At 46.7% G+C, this 21660-nt stretch overlaps 2 protein-coding genes across 2 annotated transcripts; both read left to right on the top strand.

Moving 5' to 3' along the window:
* Window positions 1-5256: 5256 nt before the first annotated feature.
* Window positions 5257-5649, top strand: LOC136532143 (uncharacterized). Its single transcript, XM_066524749.1, has one exon. The coding sequence runs from the start codon at window positions 5257-5259 to the stop codon at window positions 5647-5649; it is 393 nt and encodes a 130-aa protein (XP_066380846.1).
* Window positions 5650-6074: 425 nt separating this feature from the next.
* LOC136532138 (uncharacterized) lies at window positions 6075-6563 on the top strand. Its single transcript, XM_066524745.1, has one exon. The coding sequence runs from the start codon at window positions 6075-6077 to the stop codon at window positions 6561-6563; it is 489 nt and encodes a 162-aa protein (XP_066380842.1).
* Window positions 6564-21660: the final 15097 nt, after the last annotated feature.

The following is a 21660-nucleotide window of genomic DNA, read 5'->3' on the forward strand; positions in this document are numbered from 1 at the left end:
CCGGCGACGAGCCACCTCCGATGGACCTTAGGTCTTGCCACTAGCACCAATCGGTTCCCCTCATCACGTAGAGCACGTAGGTGTCCTCGGTGTCGCCGGAGTCCTCGTCGTCGGCGAGCTTCACCACTGTCGCGCTGTCGCGAGCGCCTCCCCTGTTCTGGTGTCGATGATAAGTGGGTCCGGCTGACAGGCAGGTCCCACGCGTCAGTGACAGTGTAGTGATAGGATAGTTCAAATTTGCAGATTTGAGTGATAGTTTGTGAATTTTGTAACTCCAAATGTGTAGATCCAAATGGTGTGATTCAAATTTTGTTAGATTCACAGTGAAGTCTAGTATTTAAGAAAAATATGACATGAGCACATGATGTAGAAATTTTGGATGAATTAAATAGGAACTTGAAATGTGTTTTTAAATGCATGCAAACTTGTTTAAATCATATCTTGAGTTTCTGTGATCCAAAAATTATGAAATTTTGTGGGTAAGCTAGTCTTGCTTAGTAGAAGCTCTGGTTAAAATTTGAGAGTCATTGCATGTATGGTTTTTGAGTTATAGATTTTCCTTTTATCATTGATTGATACTTGTGTGAATTTTTATAAATTATCTAGGAATCCTATGACCATGAAACTTTGTGGGTAGTATCCTAGTACCTTAAGAATGCTAGAAAAAATATGAAATCTGTTGCTTGACACTTTTCACTAAGGTTTCCTAATTATGTCATTTTAAGCCATTATGTCTTATCATTTTTGTGTAGGCTGTAATACTTGCTCAAATGGTGTGAAACTTTTATAGTGGTCTACTTAGAGCATGTAGTATCTACTGTAATTTTTGTAGATTTAATGGTGTAGTTTTCATATATGTTTACCATTTTCTCTAATTAATTAAATAAATTAAGAAAGGTATTAAAAGAAATGTTTTGGTGATGAACACCCTACTTTCTGGTGTTCTTATGATATGTGTAAGATGTGAGTAAAGTTAGTTTGGTCCAATTATGTGGTTACATCATAAGTTAATAATTATTTTGTTGGCATTATGTCCTTCTGGACAGATCTGGGGACTTTATAAAGTTCCCCATGATATTTTGGTTTGCTGTGAATGTGATGAATACAAAAGTTGTAGATAATTTATGTATCTAGCTCCTGTCAAAATTTGATGGCATTTGGCCCAGTAGTTTAGGAACTACAGCTGTTTAAAGTTAGGTTCCAGTTTTGTCTACTCTCTGTCTTGTAGGACAGAGTTCTGTTGATTAAAGAATTCAACCTGGTAAAGGTTGAAATCATGCTTTGAGGTCTAAAAATGAATTGTAAACAATTTCATAAGCTTTCCAAATTGTCTTATTGTATGTCATTTGGATTTCTAAATCTCCAGTTAGGGCCAGTTTACTGAACCGCTATATAGTCTCCATTTTGCCGAAATACAAATGCTTGAGTGTATGCTTGTTGCAATGTTCTCGTTGATTGTTTAGGGGTTAGCCTAACTTGAGAATATGCTTAGGTGCAGGTGCTAGGTCATTAACTGAAGATGAGCAATTATATATTAGGTTGTATAAACTTGGTAAGTAAAGTGATTTGAATAGGGCTTAAGTTGGAATATGCAGACTACAACGAACATGTGCATTCCCCGACCATCCCTGACATTCGTTCATGTGCATCCATGATATTTATCTTGCGCATTCATGCAATAGGTGTGCCGGAGGGAGTGACGTTGCTGGAGTTCGAGGGAGCCAACTAGGAGGAGAAGCCCGAGGTGCAGGAAGCCGACGAAGCAGCCGCCACGGAGGAGTTGCCCGAGTGCCCTGACCACCAGCCTTCCTCTTTCCTGAAAGGCAAGCCCCGGAGCATATTAAGCCTCCCATGTTTTACAAATACATTGAGTACCTTTTATTCATTGATGATGCATTAAGTATAGGAATTGGTTGGAACCAATTGTTACATTATATATCCCTCCTTGTCCAGATATCGTACTGGAATCCTATTTAAGTCCAGGAACGGGTTAAATGCTTAGCCATGCTTAGTGCGGTAGAAGTTAGGAGATTTCCTGTCACCTGCGAGCTTTAGGATGAGGTGGATCACGGTTGGCTATATTTGCTATCGTGGAAAAGAACCATGCTAATAATGAATTAAGACCGGGCGGAGTCTTGTGTAGGTTTGGACATAGTGACTCCGTCTGAGTCGTTTAAGGACCGATACGCTGTACGTCCTCATGTCATGTTGAACGTAGCCTAACACTTAGCTGGCTGGATAAGTCGTTCCGACCGCGAAGCCTAGTAGCTTGACTCAGGCCAGGGACGCGAGCAGTGGCGTGCATTCTGGAGGTAGTAAGGATGTGTGGAGAGCCATTGGCATAAGTCCAAGGCGGGTTAGAGTCCCGAACAACCTTGGCAGAGTGGTTCTCTGAGAATGTCGATCTGTTCGGACTCGTGACTCCTGAATCGTACCAAAGGTGACTCGTTTGCGATCCTGACCGGGGAAGCAGGGTTTGTGTTTAGGAATACCCCTCCAGCTGGATAGGAATCGATTCGAATCGCCGTCTCTCCCGGATAGTGAGAACTTGACTGAGCAGCGGCAACGTAGATTCAATTAATTTAACGATATGGTTAAATGGAAGATGATGATAAGGTTGCCACAATGTATACCTGATACGGTTATTAATGTTTGCACCCTAATAAAATGATTGCTTAGTACAGGTGCTAATATAGATGACAGGTTAATGGCTAAAAGTCATTGCTAGTCCAGGTTATAAGTTGATCATTATTACGTATGCTTTTCCGCAAAAAGAAAGTGTCAGCCAGATCCACTAAATTAAGCTATGCATAATCCTTTGTGTCATTTGTTTGGTTTTCGACGGGTAAGTCTAGCTGAGTACATTCTCGTACTCAGGGTTTATTCCCTCTTGTTGCAGATGACCTCCTATATCAGGGATTCTGTAAGTATTGTCTCCACCCGGCGGGTGACGAAGACTAGATCATGGGCACGATCTCTGTTTCTCTTATCTGAATGCTTTTGCGGGTTGTGATCAGCGAACCAGTATTTGTATTTGAACTCGGGTGTGAAGGTTAAACTATTTGCTTCCGCATGTTTTACAAGACTTGTTTTGTAATAACGATGACTCTGTGATGATGTAATCTATTTGCGAACATCTACGAAATGTTGTAACGTACGATATGTTATGTTGAATTACTGTGATCTTGATTGTATTCAAGTTGGTTTGAAATCCTTCGAGATTTCAGTTGACTACCGGGTTTATATGGGCTCAAGTTCGAGAATTTGATCGTTTCGGCGATTGTTTTTGTACTTGTGCTGTTATAAATTGGTCGGTTCTGTGACAGAACTGATCCTTTAGCCGCAAGGAGACATGTATGAACTCTGACTTCATAGAATTAAGTTGCAGATCCAGCTCAAAGAAACTTACATGCAAAATAGCATCTTGTGTACAGAAGCAGAGATGAACTATGGAATCCTTTGGTACTTCCACACAGGTTCCTCTACAAAATCAACTTAATGCCATAAACACCATATCCAATTCAGTTGAATACATTCAATCTCTAAAGAGGGGAAGGGGACAAATGGGTAAATCTGGACTGAATGTAATATTGGCAAGAGAAATAACCTAAAGCTTGAATCTATTGGTCGTGCTTTGTCACCTTCTTCTGATCCTTTCTGCAACCAAAGAAATAGGAATCGAAGTAAGCTGCTCGCCTTCTACTATTTCCAAAGAACAGAATCAATGGGACATGAGATAGGTCAGGGATGGCACCAGGGACGGCGGCGGACTTCACACTGGCCAGGAATCGAACACGGGCGCCACCAGATGCGTCTGTGATGGCGAATCTTGGGGGCCGGCAAAGCAGGTGGCGGTCGTTCGCAGTTCAGGCGTTGGTGGCGGGTCCCGGTGGATGTGGCTGGCTGCGTGCTGCTGTTGGAGGCTGGGGTGGCGTAGCTGTGACCAACGACGACAGCAGGTGGTGGTAGGGGCTGGTGGGGGCGGCCGGTAGAGGCTGGTGTGGTTAGGGTTCCGGCGGACGACGGCGGGCAGCGGCGCTGTGCAGGAGGGCGGCGGCGGGCGCTGGCATGGTAGGCTGCGGTGGCGAGGCTCGGCGTGGGAGGCGGCGGCAGCGAGGCTCGGTGTGGGAGGCGGTGAGTCTTAGCATCCGTGCGAGGCAGCGGCGGTGGGCGCACTCGCGGGTCGCGCGTGTATGGGCCGCGGGCCTTTTTCTTTTTCGTGTTGTAGTCGAGAGGGGGAGATGGGGAGTATATTCGGAGGTTTTTTTTCGTTTCACTGGCCAGTCCGCTACGGATGGATTTGGCTCCACACTTTCGCCGACACTTGAGTTGTTGGCTTGGTTAGGCTACGCCGACACTTATTGTGTCTACAAATGTTTGTCGACAGTTTTAGTGTGCCCAGAGCAATGCCGACAGTTGATTTGTAGCCATACAACATCATTGCCGACAGATTATATGACATTAAAAGGTTGTACAATTACCAACAGATAATGTGTAGTTGAAACCACCCCTTTGCCAACACATAACTGTAGGCAATTGTGTGTCATGGTGTAGTGACGTAAGCCATCAGGTCCTAAAGGTCGGATAGAGAAGGGTCCACAAGTGACACGCAAGCTGTCAGGTCCTACGGGTCGGATGGAGATGGAGAGAGGTCCCATAGGTACACGTGACACGCAAGCTGTCGGGTCCCATAGGGGTCCCACAGGTCAGATGGAGAAGGGTCCCATAAGTACACGTCGGATTGGGAAAGGACCGAGCGGAGACTTTTATGACGAAAAAGGACCGAGCGGAAACTTTTATGATGAATTGCCAACGTCACGGATGAGTAAGTGCAGGTCCCATATGTACACGTTAGATGAAGAAAGGACCGTGTAGAGATTTATGACGAAGTGTCGTTCATTACAGATCAAATATTGTTCGTCACATATGTGTAATTAGTAAAATGACGAAGCCCTAGTCGTCATAGTTCGAAATAAGATCGTCACAGATGAGCAGGAACAGTCGCGCGAGTAATCTATGATGAAACCATATGATGTTCTATGATATTTTTTGTGATGATATCCGATTTCATCATAGATAAGGGGGGTTCGAGGATCGTCACCGATGATCTATGGCGAAACCGAAATATTCGTCATAAAAAGCGATTTTTTATGACGGTTTCGGATTCGTCATGGATATTTCTAGTAGTATCACTCATCCACACGCGGTGGATCCGGCAAGCGCAGATCTAGGGGTGCGAGGTGCAAGAAGAAACAAATGGAGGTGGAGACCACTAGGCCGTTGCTACCGGCTTCCGCGCCGTTCATGCCGTCATCGTTGGTGTCGGCCTCCGGGTCAGCGACATCTGGTGGCGGGGAGTTCGCGGAGGACAACCTCACGGTGGCGGACCAGCTGGTGCAGCTCGGCGTCAGCGGCGGCGGTGGCGGGGACGAGGAGGACCAGTGTTGTTCATCGTTGGCCCGCTCGGTGAACAACGCCGAGGACGAGGATGATGAGGACGCCGCGGGGCGGGGGCTCCTGGACCGGAGGGCCAGGAAGCGCTACCAGCTGGTGTCGGAGCTCTACGCCGCCACCAGGCAGGTGAAGGCGGCCGGCGCCGGTGGTGGTGGTGGCATGAGACGGAAGGGCAGGGAGGGAACGGAGAATTGAGAGCTGGAAATCAGGAGGTAGGATCGGTCGAGCCGACATGAATGCAGTGCTGAAGTATTGCTCTATCAATTTTTAATGGATGTTTCAATGGAAAAGTTAATTCAAAAAAATCAATGCTATTTAATTAATATTTAACTTGGTTGGTCTGGGTCCACTATCAGTACAAAAATGGTAGACGAAATGTCTGTATTCATTTTTCAATTCAATTTGATTTTTAGTTAATTGGATTGCTTGGGAAGAAATTAATGAAAGACAGAACATTTGGATTAATTCCATTTTAATTTGATGAGCGTTTTATTGGCTGCCCGTTATGCTAAAATAAATGCAATGAAAACCTGATTCTTACGGCATGGGGTGGAGCGACTATATAAATTTGGAAGGAGCGACCATGTCCGCAAGGCTAAGACACAAAAAACATAGCAGTCATGGGCCACTGCCAGCAGCATGTCCTCGTTGCCATTACCCTCATGGCTGCTTCCATCCTCCAAGGCGTCTCCTCCACAGCAATCACCACGACCAAGTTGCCTCGATATGCGGTCACAACGGCTTATGATGTCCTGGAGCAGAACAACTTGCCACAGGGTCTTTTTCCGCTCGGCATACAGTCCTACGAGCTCAACGCTGGCGGCGCTTTCGAGGTGACCCTCCCCGGCGAGTGCAACTTCTTTGTCACGTTCGCTGAAAACAAAATCAAATTTCGGTTTGATAGCAGCGTCAGCGGCACCATCAAGCCTGGATCCCTCAGCCGCTTGTCCGGTGCGAAGATTCTAGTGGAGTTTGCGTTGCGTGGGTTCAACCAGGTCAGCCGCGCTGGTAACCTGCTCAACTTTCACCTAGAGAATTCCATCGTCCGCTCATTCCCTGCCAGTGCCTTTGCGCAAAGCGTAAACTGCAGCGGCCTTTTGGCTGCATGAACCTACGGCCTCTTCATTTGTGACGAATGCTGAATTATATACATACATTGTCAAATTTTGTATTTTGCGTATGCCTGCATATTTTGGAGTGAATAATTAGTATTTTGATTTGGCCTGAAATGATGTGCTCATTATCCTATGATCTGGTGTGCCAACTGGCTCGGATGTATTTTCATCGACCATGTATCAGGTCACACTGTATATAAGACAGCTGCAAATGCAACAATACGGGATTTGCTAAAATCCCTTTTTGGCCATTGTTATTGTATATATTTGATATTAAAATTACAGCTTTAGTTTGCCGCAATTTCTGTATGCACAATCTGCCATTTTGGTTCTCAGGATAAAAAAAAATCAATTAAATAAAACCACAAACCTGACAAAATCTAATATATGTTGGCACAAAGATAATTTAACAATTTATAATTGATTCTATAGTTAGACAAGGCCAAAAAATTGATATGTTATGACACAAAGACAACTAACAAATCACAAAAGTAACAAAACTTATTTTACTAGTTGGTGATACAAGAGTGTTGTCTAAAATTATCTTAAAGTTCAGACATGTGAAATATAGGAGAAGTGCTAAAGTTTTCGTAAAATTTCCATCTTTTACAAATGTTAAGTAATAAAAAATCCACCATTCCTATTATTTATTTTAAGAGTTTTGAAGCAGAAGTTAATTTAAAATAATGATATATATCTTTCTATGAAATTGAAAATGCAACGTGATTAGGAAATATGCTTTGGTAAATTAATCAGAACTATAATTGCAAAATTTGCTAGGAACATAAACAGGTATTGAAATATAGCCATATAGGTTGTTTAAATAGCAGCCAAATTTGACAAAATCCTTCAAAATTTTTCCTAATGTTCCAAAGTTATCAAAATACAAAGTAAGAGAAAATTTCCAAAGAGTTTAGAATTTTAAATAAAGGGTTACAATTGAAAATTCTATGTCTGTTTTGATTGATGATAAAAGAAATTCAAAACACACCTAAATTTAAAATAAACATGAAACGTTTAAAACTAGCTAGGTTTGAAATCTAAAGCCTTTTAAAACTATCTTGAACCAAAGTCTATCCCTTCCCTCCTTTCCTCTTTTTTTAGTTTTTCAGCTAGTTTTATTTTCTTTTTATAAACGAAAGGGAGGCGTTAGCGCCCGGACATCCGGCCCCAGCAACGTGTCAGGACGCAGCTCCCCACCCATACGATACGATCTATAGGAGCCTGTCGGATATGGGCGACTCACCCTAGCCTTCCCATAGCGCAGCAGCTCACTTTCCCACAGCACGACCATCCACAAGCGTGGCACGTGCCGGCCCCCAGCCCGCCCCGTCCGTAGCCCACGGCACGTCACGCGCCCCTTTTGTAGGCCCCCGCTCGCCGCGGCCCATCTCCTAGCGCCTGAGCCGTGCCCCCATGACTCTCTGAATGTATCTCTGAAACATTAAGCACTTGCGACATGAAAACACTTGAATGAAACATACATCTGAAGGAGATGAAACATTTAGAACATACGCATGTAACATATGTGTGAAACATATGCAACATCCAGATTAAACACTTGCAACATGAAAACACTTATTGCAACATAAGACTGAAGCAGCTGAAACATTTAAAACATACTGTTGCAGCAAATGTGTGAAGCATATGAAACATTCAGATCAGAACGCTCCTAACATACGTCTAGAACAGATGAAACATTTTGAACAAACGCTTGCAACATTCCTTTGAAACGACGACGACAGGAGTGAGCAACCCCCAGTCTTCAATCGCGCTAGCCAGAACATCGCGGCTGCGGCAATGCTGGTCCGCGCGATGCCCGAGCCTTCTACCACGGAGGGGTGGCGGGTCCGCGGCGAGCTCCGAGATCTCCTAGAGACCGCCGCGATACAGCAGGCCGAAAGTTCCGCCTCCCGACGGCACAGGGGCGCCTCGAACTTGCCCGCAGCCCCGCCTCGGCAGGATAGGGAAGCCTCGATTCGTCCCGAACCCGCTCAAGCACCAATAGCCCACAGGGCCCCCGTGTTTCTGGACCGCCTCGGCCATCGACGCGAGGCGCAAGGAGACCATGAGGTGGTCAGTAGGCGACGACGCCACGACAACGAAGGGCCCGCTTGGGGTTACCACCCGCACCGAGGCGGTCGCTACGACAGCGAGGAGGACCGCAGTCCTTCTCCTGAACCGCCAGGCCCTCGGGTCTTTAGCAGGGCCATCCACGCTGCCCTTTTCCCGGCCCGGTTTCGGCAACCAGCCAATCTCGCAAAATATAGCGGTGAGACCAACCCCGAACTCTGGATTGCCGATTACTGCCTGGCCTGCCAGCTAGGTGGCACGGATGATGACCTACTCATCATCCGCAACCTCCCCTTGCTCTTGTCAGACTCAGCGCGAGCCTGGCTCGAGCACCTTCCTCCCTCACAAATCCACGACTGGCGCGACTTGGTTAGGATCTTTGTCGGGAACTTCTAAGGCACATACGTGCGCCCTAGGAACTCCTAGGACCTTAAAAGCTGTCGCCAGAAGCCGGACGAGTCTCTCCGAGACTTCGTCCGGCGCTTCTCCAAACAGTGCACTGAGTTGCCCAGCGTCGGCGACTCGGAGATCGTCCAGGCTTTCCTCTCCGGCACCACCTGCCGAGACCTGGTTCGAGAGTTAGGTCGGAACGTACCACACTCTGCTGCTGCGCTCCTCGACATCGCCACCAACTTCGCCTCGGGCGAGGAGGCTGTCGGAGCCATCTTCCCCGACAGCGACACCAAGGGAAAGCAGAGGGACGAGGCCCCCGAGGCCTCGGCCTCCCACCTCCCCAAGAGAAAGAAAAAGGGGCACCTAGGGAAGCAGGAGGTCCTGGAGGCCGATCTGGTCGGGGCCGCAGAACGCAAGAATCCCTGAGGCCCCAGAGGCCCTAGGCCTTTCGATGACATGCTCAAGAAACCCTGCCCTTACCACCAAGGCCCAGTCAAGCACGCCCTCGAGGATTGCTCCATGCTGCGACGTTACTACGCCAGGCTCGGGCTCCCCGACGACGACACCAAGCAGAAGGGCACCGGTGACCGGGACGAGGACAAGGATGATGGGTTCCTCGAGGTACGCAACGCCTTCATGATCTTTGGTGGACCCTCGGCGTGCCTTATGGCGTGGCAGCGCAAGAGGGAACGCTGAGAAGTCTTCTCGATCAAGGTGGCCACCCCCCAATACCTCGACTGGTCTCGGGAGGTGATCACCTTCGATCGAGATGACCACCCTAACCATGTTCCGAATCTCGGGCAGTACCCACTGGTTGTCGACCCGATCATCGGCAACACCCGACTCTCCAAGGTGTTGATGGACGGAGGCAGCGGCCTCCACATCCTCTACGTCAGTACCCTGGAGCTCTTGGAGATCAACCGGTCGAGGCTCCAAGGCGACGTCGCCCCCTTCCACGGCATCGTGCCAGGGAAGCGCACGCAACCCATCGGGCGCATCGACCTTCCTGTCTGCTTCGGCACCCCCTCCAACTACCGCAAGGAAGTCCTTACCTTCGAGGTAGTCGGGTTCGGGGGAGCCTACCACGCCATCCTGGGGCGGCCGTGCTACGCCAAGTTCATGGCAGTCCCCAACTATACCTACCTCAAGCTCAAGATGCTAGGCCCTAGCGGTATCATCACGATTGAGTCCACATACGAACATGCATACGACTGCGACGTTGAGTGCATCGAGTATGCCGAGGCTCTTGCGGAGGCCGAGACCCTCATCGCCCACCTCGACCAACTCAGTGGCGAGGCGCCTGACTCCAAGCGTCGCACGGGGCGTTCGAGCCCGCAGAAGCCATCAAACTCGTCCCGGTCGACCCCGCCTGCCCCGACGACCAAGCGCTGAGGATCAGCGCCACCCTCGACATCAAATAGGAAGCCGTGCTCGTCGACTTTCTCCGTGCGAACGCTGACATATTCGCATGGAGTCCCTCGGACATGCCGGGCATACCGAGGGAGGTCGCCGAGCACGCCCTGGACATCCGGGCTGGATCTAGACTGGCAAGGCAACGCCTGCGCCGCTTCGACGAGGAAAAGCATAGGGCCATTGGTGAGGAGATATAGAAACTCTTGACAGCCAGATTCATCAAAGAAGTGTCCCACCCAGAGTGGTTGGCTAACCCCGTGTTAGTCAAGAAGAAAAATGGGAAATGGAGAATGTGCGTAGACTACACTGGTTTGAACAAAGCCTGTCCAAAAGTCCCCTTTTCATTACCCCGAATCGATCAAATCGTTGATTCCACTGCAGGGTGCGAGACCTTATCTTTCCTTGATGCGTATTCTGGTTACCATCAAATCAAGATGAAAGAGTCAGACCAGCTCGCGACTTCTTTCATCACACCATTCGGCATGTACTGCTATGTGACTATGCCTTTCGGCCTTAGAAACGCAGGTGCCACGTACCAGCGGTGCATGACCCAGGTCTTTGGCGACAACATTGGGTGGACCATTGAGGCCTACGTAGACGACATCGTGGTCAAGATCAGAAAAGCCAAGGATCTCGTCGATGACTTGAGGATAACCTTCAAATGCCTTAGAGAGAAGGGCATCAAGCTCAATCCCGAGAAGTGTGTGTTCGGGGTCCCCTGAGGCATGCTCTTGGGGTTCATAGTCTCGGAACGCGGCATCGAAGCCAACCCAGAGAAAGTCTCGGCCATAACCAGCATGGGACCAATCAGAGACCTCAAGGGAGTACAGAGGGTCATGGGATGCCTTGCGGCCCTGAGCCGCTTCATTTCGCGCCTCGGCGAAAAAGGTTTGCCTCTGTACCGACTCTTGAGAAAATCCGAGCATTTTTCTTGGACCCCCAAGGCCGAAGAAGCCCTCGACAGACTCAAGAGGCTGCTCACAAATCCTCCCGTCCTGGTACCCCTGGCCAGGGATGAGGCCCTCTTACTCTACGTCGCCGCAATGACCCAAGTGGTCAGCGCTGCCGGAAGTGGTAGAGAGGCAGGAAGAGGGGCATGCTCTACCCACCCAATGTCCTGTTTATTTCATCAGCAAGGTGCTCTCCGAGACCAAAGCACGCTACCCTCACATCCAGAAGCTGGTCTACGCCGTGGTCCTGGCCTGGCGCAAATTGTGTCACTACTTCGAGTCGCACCTAGTGACTGTGGTATCATCTTTCCCCCTGGGCGAGATAGTTCATAACCGGGAGGCCTCGGGCAGGATAGCCAAGTGGGCCGTCGAGCTTATGGGGGAAACCTTGACTTTTGCGCCTCGAAAAGCGGTCAAGTCTTAGGTCTTGGCCGATTTCATGGCTGAGTGGACAGACACCCAACTGCCACCTGCTCAAATTCAGACGGAGTGCTGGACCCTGTACTTCGACGGATCCCTGATGAAGACCGGGGCAGGCACGGGTCTGCTCTTCATTTCGCCCCTCGGAGTACACATGCGCTACATGGTGCGGCTCCACTTCGCCGCCTCCAACAACGTGGCCGAGTACGAGGCCCTCATCAACGGCTTGCAAGTCGCCATCGAACTTGGGGCACGGCGCCTCGACGTCCGAGGCGATTCGAGGCTCGTCATAGATCAAGTGATGAAGGAGTCAAATTGCCTCGACCCCAAAATGGAGGCTTACTGCAAGTTGGTACGACGCCTAGAAGACAAGTTCGACAGTCTCGAACTAAATCACGTCGCGCGGAAGTACAACGAGGCCGCCGACGCGCTGGCAAAGATGGCCTCGGCACGGGCACCGGTCCCCCCGAACGTCTTTGCCAGAGACCTCCACAGGCCTTCCATTAACTACACCTTGGTAATAGAGGAGGGCCCACCGGTGGAAACCACAGGTGAAACTCGATGCCCCCTCCACTGTCGAGACCCCCTCGACCGAGCCCGAGGTCATGGAAGTCAACACCGAGCCTTCGCAGACTGATTAGGACGCGGATTGGCGAATCCCGTTCCTCGATTGGCTTGATCGGGGGGAGCTTCCTGGCGACAGAATCGAAGCACGACGGCTTGCACGCCGAGCCAAGACCTACGCCCTCTACAATAACGAATTATACAGGCAAAGTCCCTCAGGTGTCCTCCAACGATGCATCACTGTCGACGTAGTTCATGGTGCCTTTTAGATAGCGCATTACTCTCTCAAGAGCACGCCAGTGATCATCTCCTGGGTTTGACATAAACCGGCTCAGCTTGCACACAACAAAAGAGATGCCAGGCCTTGTTGCACTAGCAAGATACATGAGCGAACCAATGATCTGGAAATATCTCAACTGATCCCTTGCTATTCTCCGATTTTTCCTCAATAGCACACTAGGGTCATAAGGTGTAGGAGCAGGTGCATAGTCACTAAAACCAAAGCGACTCAGTACCTTTTCCACATAGTGGGATTGTAACAGAGTTACCCCACCATCACCTTCTCTCAGAAGCTTGATATTAAGAATAACATCAGCCTCTCCCAAATCTTTTATCTCAAAATTATTGGTTAAAAAATCCTTCACCTCCTCGATCACTTTGAGGCTGGATCCAAAGATCAGTATGTCATCAACATATAAGCACAAAATGACTCCTTCACCCCCACCATACCTATAGTACACACATTTGTCAGCTTCATTCACAACAAAGCTAGCAGATGTTAAAGTTCTGTCGAACTTCTCATGCCACTGCTTAGGAGGTTGTTTCAGGCCATATAATGACTTTAATAACTTGCACACCTTGCCTTCTTAACCATTTGCTACAAACCCATCCGACTGATCCATATAGATCTCCTCCAACTCTCCGTTTAGGAAAGCTGTCTTAACGTCCATTTGATGAATGATAAGACCATAAGAGGCTGCCAGGGAAAGCAAAACTCGAATTGTGGTCAATCGTGCAACCGGTGAATATGTATCAAAGAAATCCTCACCTTCCTTTTGAGTATAACCCTTGGCCACAAGCCTTATCTTGTACCTCTCGATAGTACCATCAGGCCTAAGCTTTTTCTTGAACACCCATTTGCACCCTATAGGTTTGCACCCATAGGGACGATCAACAATTTTCCAAGTTCCATTAGACATAACAGAATCCATCTCACTCCGTACTGCTTCCTTCCATAAGTCAGCATTAGGAGAGGAATATGCCTCTTCAATGGACGTTGGTGTGTCATCCATAAGGTACACAATATAGTCATCACCAAAAGACTTTGTAGTCCTCTGTCTCTTATTTTTCCTTGTGACTATAGTATCATCCTCCTCAGGATTTTGCATATAGGGTTCCTCAGTTTGTTCTACCGGAGTAAAATTTTCATGCTCATGGGGAATTATAAATTCATGACTAGTCGTGCTACGTGCATTTTTCATGGGAAACTCATTCTCAAAAAATGTAGCGTCTCTAGATTCCATGATTGTATCAACAGCCATCTCAGGAACACTGGAGTTTGTGATTAAAAATATATAACCCACGCTGTGAATAGCATAACCAAGAAAGACACAATCAACAGTCTTTGGTCCAAGCTTTCGCTTTTTGTTTATTGGCACATTCACCTTTGCCAAACAACCCCAAGTTCACAGGTAAGATAGATTTAATCTCTTCTTCTCCCATTCCTCGAATGGTGTAATTTCTTTGTTCTTTGTGGGCACCCTATTCAGGACATGACATGCAGTCAATATAGCATCACCCACCATTCCTTAGATAGTCCCACAGTCTCTAACATGGCATTAACCAAATCAGTTAGAGTGCAGTTCTTTCTCTCTGCAATCCCATTGGACTATGGTGAGTATGGTGGCGTCCTCTCATGAATAATTCCATGCACCACGCAAAACTCAGAAAATTCATTTGAGAAATATTCTCCCCCACGATCAGACCGCAAACGCTTGATTTTCTTCTCAAGTTGATTTCCTACTTCAGCTTTATAGACTTTAAAGTAATGCAATGCTTCATCTTTAGTTTTCAGTAAATACATGTAGCAAAATCTAGTACAATCATCTATAAATGTTATGAAGTATCGTCTACCGCCTTTAGTCAATTCGCCATTCATTTCACATAAATCAGAATGAACGAGTTCTAATGGTGCCAAGTTCCTCACCTTGGTAGCCTTGTGAGGCTTGCGCGGTTGCTTCGATTGCACACACACCTGGCACTTAGAATCTTTGACTAAGTTAAATTTCGGGATTAAATTTAGATTTGCAAGCCCCATGAGACAGCCAAAATTAATGTGACAAAGTCATGAATGCCAAATATTCGACTCATCCGAAACATTAACATTGTTCACCACTTTATTACACACGTCATCAAGCAAAGATAAGCAGAACAAGCCTCCGCAATCATAACCTTTTCCAACAACTGTCCTATGTCTCGATACAACATATTTATTAGACTCAAGTACAATTTTAAAGTCATCACGACACATCTGAGAAGCGCTAACAAGATTCTTCTTGATGGAGGGGACATGTTGCACGTTCTTTAATAGCACCGTCTTTCCCGAAGTAAACTTCAGAACAACCGTACCAGCACCAAGAACATGTGCATGCGAACCGTTTTCCATCAGCAAGGCTCCAGTCCTGCTGGCCTGATAGGAAGTAAACAAAGAAACATCAGCACACACATGAATATTAGCATCGTTGTCCATCCACCACTCAGGTGAAAGACAAACTGAAAGAACAAAGGGTAAAGAATTACCATACCCAGATGTTCCTCCTCCAGTCTCGCTAATCACCGCGTTTGCTGATTTCTTTTCTTGCTTATATTTGCGGTCTGGGCACGCACTTGCCCAATGCTCATCACTCCCGTAAACAAAGCAACCTCCACCTTTCTTGTTGTTTTTCTTCTTGAACTGGCTTTACATTGTTGTTCTCTTACATGTTCTTCTTCTTTTTATTACGAGATGCAAATGAGTTTTTCTTCTGCACCATATTGGCGGCGGAAGACTCAACTCCTTTTCCACGGTTGTCATTTGCTCTCGCCCTCTCCTCAACATCAAGAGATCCAATAAGCTCAGCCACGCTAAACTATTGTCTCTTATGTTTTAGAGAAGTAGCAAAATCCCTCCAAGAAGGTGGCAGCTTAGCGATTATACCGCCGGCCACAAACTTGTCGGGCAACAGGCATGGAAAATGCTCTAGTTCCTTTGCTAGCGCCTGTATCTCATGAACCTGTTCGACCACAGAACGGTTTTCAACCATTTTGTAGTCATACAACTACTCCATAAGGTACAGCTCACTGCCAGCATCAGAAACTCTAAACTTTGCCTCAAGAGCATCCCATAACTCTTTGCCTAATGTGCAAGATATGTAGTTTTTCTCATACTTGGGATGAAGTGCACTAATCACGGTGCCTCGAAACAGGTTATCGGCAGCCAAGAACTTTTTCTCCTCCTTAGGAGTAAACTATTCAGGCTTCCCCTGTGCGGCGTGATAGCAGTTCATCGCAGTCAACCACAATAAGATCTTGGCACGCCATATCATGAAATTCTTGCCATCAAAATTATTTGACTTCAAAGCAGCAGCAAAACCACTGACAGAAAATTGCTTAACATTAGGTTTTTGGATTGTTAGAAATTTAGGCATTTTCATTATCAGTTTAATCCAGAAAGATAACATCAGAAGGTTCGTGATGGCATATATGTGCATGTGTATATCTCTAACGAACGCTACAGCATGCAGAGATGACATACAGATAAATATAGTAAAAACACAGATAACAATAATCAGATAGATTAGACTGTACTCAGCGAAGGGTCCCATGCCAAGGAAATCAGAGGCTCCATTCGCACTAGTCGACATAGTGCGTTGCTCGAAGTCACGGACCACGGTCGATGCAGGATGATGTTCGTAGTGCAGTCCCACGAATGGATCACCAGGAAGAAGACGCCTTGATGCTCCGCAGGCAATCACCGAGAAGAAGACGGGATCCAAGAGTGATCACCACCAGGAACAAGACGTATGAGGATGAGCAGTCACGGATCGCTCCCCAAAAACCTAATCGCCGCACACCCCGTGCAAGGTTCTCAGGTGGGCGAGGGTTCCGGAGGCACCTGCTCTTCCGCTACTCCGTGCGCGCAGAGGTACGGGACGGGGAAGCCAGAAAGCTGCTGAAATGTGGTTTCTCTCAGAAGCAGTTGTGGAAGACGGAGATCCCAACACCACGAATGTCATTAGGGTTTACTTCTTTCCCATCCCAGTTCAAGTCAAGGTATTAATCCCCCTAGAGATGGGTCTCCGCTTAAACATCTCACAAAGTCAACAATATGCATATACAACAACAACAAATAGAATAAAAAGACCATCAACTCATAATCAAAAGATATCAAACTATAAATTGATCTCCATAAGTCTAGTATATATTACATATATATGAAAATAATAGATCCATACAAAGATGTTATTCATTAAAATAATATATCCACACACCAAATTGCATAGCCACAAGAATGAGAGTGCTTCGCGGGGCGGGTACGCATATGGAATGGGGATAGGACATGTGGTTCCCCATCCTTCGGCCACAATAAATCCAACAAGGCCTATTTTCTCTCTGTTTCAATCCCCATGGGGACTAAATTGGCCCTTTTGCTGAGGAATTCCCTGCTGTGATTCAAGGATCGGGGCACCATTGGCATAAAGCCACAACATCCCTCAGGATGGAACATAAAGTTATTATTCTAGCCAGCTTGTATTGCTCTTTACTACAAAAATGATTTCGCGAGACACTGTCCAAACATTAACGGAGGTGGTCACAAAATGCAACCGTATCCTAAAATACATGAGGATTTTCAGAGATGATCATTTCATTTACTGAGGCAGTCAGAATTGTCCGCCTCCTAAAACGGAGCCCATTTTCGGAGGCGCGCCTCTTAAAAGGCCCGCCTTAGGAGATATACACCGAGGCCTAGCAAAGCCGGCAATCCTTCAATCGGGCTTTTATATATAACAACAGCTAGAGTTTCTTCTTACTTCTCTAGTCCTCTCCCTCACTTCTCCCATCACTCCTGTCTCTCCCTTCTCTCGTTTCTCCGATCCTCCCGGTGTTGGCGAGCAGGTCATGGCTAGCTCCCCTGGCGGTGACGTGCATGGGGCGAGGCCGGCTCCCTCGACCACCTCCATTTCTAGATTGGGTGCTCTCCACCCTCCTCCACTCTAGATCCGGTGGCAGGAGGCAACGCCCCGGTGGCGCCGCCCTTCACCAAATCCAGCTCTAGATCCGGCACACTCCACACTTCTCCACTCCAAATCCGATAGCGGTGGGAGTCAGGGCCTGAGCTTCGGTGGCGATAGGCATGGCGAGCAGGGCGACGCTTGCGTATCCTGGCGTGGACGACGTGGATGGGCTCAGCGGGATTGTCCATGGGTTTTTATTTTTTTCTTGTTTTTTCTTATTGATTTTCGCAGATGGCCGTTGTATCCACCTACGGAAACGTTCATTTTCACAGACGGTCGTGGTGTCCGCCTGCTCAAACATCGATTAACACAGACTCCCGATCTGAGCCAAACACGATGCCTGCCTCTAGAAATAGATTTGGACCCAATAGGTTAAGTTTTGTGTAGTAGTGGCTCTATGAAAATGATTTGCATGATTGTGGACTCCATTCCCATCTCATCCGTCAATTGTTTCTGGGTTGTAATCGATCACATCCAAAAATTGTTCCCTACGATTTATAATTTGCATCAAATCTCCAACCTTTATGGGTCAATTTTGGTAGGGTTCCTGGAGCAACTTTTACATGTGAACAACCAAAGTACCAAATGGTCCATGGTTCATTAGCTCTGAGCGTGGAGCTCTATGAATCATGGTGGCTGGAGTCGCACCCACGTGGAGGGGCATCCTCCGACTACTTTTAAACAAGGATTTGTTGTAGTGAGGGACTTGATTGTAGACATATCATTGTTTACTAATGCTCTCTTGGTAGGGTTTTTGTTAGGGACTTCTTCACCAGCATATTCACATCCCTGCCGAATGTACACACATGAGAACGGCTTTTGAAACCAAAACTAACCGAAAAATAGGAAGCCAAAGCTACCAAAACATGGCTCCACAGTTTTTGGAGAAGTGCAAGTCGTTCCAAAGAAGGCCTTAGACATGACGTGTGCTTGTCCCTTTAGTGCATGAAAAACATTCGATGATATTTACCTATTTTTATGTAGTGTGTTAGGAGATTTCTTGTGGGTGATAAAGATTTTAGGGAGCAATCACTATTACAAAAATGATTTTTGTGAGATACCGCCCAAACATTAACGGAGGTAGTCACAAAATCCAACCATCTCGTAAAACACCAGAGGATTTTCAGAGGTGGACATTTTCATTTATGGAGGCGGTCACAATTAACCGTCTCGCAAAATACATTTTATTTACGGAGGTGGTCATGACTGCCTTTCTGATAAAATCGATTTAAGGAGGCAGTCGCAAAATAACCACCTTCTATAATCGATTTACGGAGGCCATTTTCGGAGGCGGACCTCTTATGAGGCCTACCACTGTTAATAATGGTCATGGCCCACCCAAAGCCCAAATTGGGCTTCTACCGGGCTCATATAAGTAAAGGACTTAGGGTTTCATTCAAGCACTCTCTCTCTCTCAACTCTCTCTTCCTGGAGCGGCACTCCTCTCCCTCCCTACCACGATGCCCCTCTCTCCTCTCTAGCGTGGCGCTCCCCTCCCTTCCTGGCGTGGCACCCCTGCATCTCCTGTGTCGCGGTGCCTCTCTCTCCTCCCTGGCGCCTTGCCCCTACTACCCCTTCCCGGCACAGCACCCCTCTCTCCCAGCGTGGCGTCCCTCTCTCTCCCCGGCATGACACGCCCCCCTCACACTACTAGGAATATTCACTTCTATGACGAACAACTTTTGTCACTGAAGGAGCCAAATTCGTCATAATTTTAGTTTTATGATGAATTTATGATGAAAACAGCTTCGTCATAGAAGTCGCTTCACACTTAAACATCCATGATGAATCCAAAAATATCATCTTAGAATTATATTGATCTATGATGAAAAATAGACCGTCGTAGAACTGTTTTGGCATGCCTGCCACGCTGGTGGGCACTTCCGTTGGAGATGCTTTCCACGTGTACATGCTATAGTCCACATGTACATGCTATAGCCGGTTGCATTGGAGATGGTTCAAGTATGTGTCACCTTCTTATTGCACAATGTGGCCATCTCTGATTCTAGCATGTTTTAGATTCTTACTAGACCACGTGTCGGTCCCTATTGTTCCATGTATTAGTTTTCTATTGGCACATGTGTCGTGTTGTGGTTGTATCACGTGTCACTTCTTCATTGGACCATGTGTCATATTTTTTTTGTTCCATGTGGCCGTTTCTTATTCGACCATGAATCACAGCACTGTCTGTCCATGTTTCATATTTTTATTCGGCCACATGGCTTCACGACTTCCTTCCACATGTCAGATTTTAATGGCCCATGTGTCATGTCCTAGCTATTTCACGTGTCATGCACCGGTTTGTCCACGTGTCACATTTTTATTTGATCACGTGGCATGTCCTGGTTCTACCATGTGGAGTACAATCAATTCAGTCATAGAAGTAATTCAAGATCGTTACTACTGCATAGATTGACTACATAACTATTTAGCCTGGCAATCAAATAACAACAATTAACATTTCACACATTAGTAGTGAACCACTGACAGAGTATCACCACATCAAACCGTCATATGAGTCCATGGATCAAGCCGGTATATGAGTCCACACATTAAACTAGCACATGAGTCCACACATCAAACCACAAATGTTCACTGTATCAAGCCGCGGGAGTTGAAGACAGAGAGTTACAAGAAGAGTGAAGCGTGTGCATAGCTCACGGAGATTGTTGTACTCCTCCTGTTGCTGTTTATTCTATTCCTCAAACTCCCTTTCAGTCTTTTCTGTCTTCCTCTTCAGTTCATCCACTTGATCGATGAGGGCAGCAGAACTTTCCTTTCAGCAGCAAGCTATTCCCGAAGCATTCTCTCTATCGATGTCTCTATTCTGGTGGAGCTTGTCTGGATACCAACATTCTTCAAAAAAAAGATTGTTACGGCTTCCCTGGGAGGGGGCCTTGCCCTAGTAGACATAGAGGACATTGCAAACAACATCAGCACTAGTCATTGGTTGCTGCCCATCAGCAACAAGTTCTGCTTGCATAGTTTACATAGCTTCCTGCAAAATTCAATCAGTAAAACATTAGGTTACAGATAGTGTAATGGACTTCAATTGAAAACCCAAGAGATTGATTCATAACAAGTAATGCATAGGTCTTCCTTAGCCTACTACTGAGAGAGATTACATAAGCTTCAGTAGATTTCTATAACACTAGGATCCTGCTACATTTCCTTCTTTTATGGCAATGGCTTTAGTAGATTTCAAGGGAAGCAAAAGAAGGTACTTACAACTGCTGCTCTTGCATCATCGCTCAGGCCCTTTTTGCTACTAGTATGGAAGTCCTTGAAGACTTCCACAGCATTAACATCTTCATCAGGTTGACTATTTTCTTCTTCAAGTCCTTGATCAGTGTTCTGCTGCCTTCCTCTTGTTCTCCTTCTATTCACATTGCACATGAGTTTTGGTTTATATTTATACAAAGGCAAGAGTAATAATAAAACACAACCATCACTTACAAATTTTTGCAACTGGACAATATAGGAGCGAGATCCTATAGCCTAGTAGTACTTCACTTTTGCATGGTTTCGCTTGTTCTTCTCAGATGTTTCCTATAGCTCCATTTGTGTTAGTCTGCAGCACAAGTGGACCATAGCAAGACTAGATAGGAAATCGATGGGTTCACACACCTTGTTCTTGGCACTAGACCAAATCTTGACAAGTTCACACCACTGTGCATCATTCATGGACGAGACAGGAGAGGTCATACAGATCTGATTAGCAGGGACGCCAATGAAGTATTTTTTTCTTCAACCTATAGCTGCCTGGCGTACTACAGGCTGCATTACATTCCGGCAAGCTTCTTTTGTTGGTGAGTGAGCACCATTAACGCGTAGCCTTCGCTACACATAGTAGTGTGAATGAAAAGTAAATCCGTTAAAATTGCTCAAAGCAAAGTTGAATGTCAAGAGGGGATACCCATACATACATTTAGCCTATCCACAAATCTTGTGCAATAGACGGCGCCGGGCCTCTGCCCCTTGTATTGTTTCCTATGCGTCAAAATT

Source organism: Miscanthus floridulus, unplaced genomic scaffold (assembly GCF_019320115.1).
Source record: "Miscanthus floridulus cultivar M001 unplaced genomic scaffold, ASM1932011v1 fs_527_5_6, whole genome shotgun sequence".
NCBI classification, from domain to species: Eukaryota; Viridiplantae; Streptophyta; class Magnoliopsida; order Poales; family Poaceae; genus Miscanthus; species Miscanthus floridulus.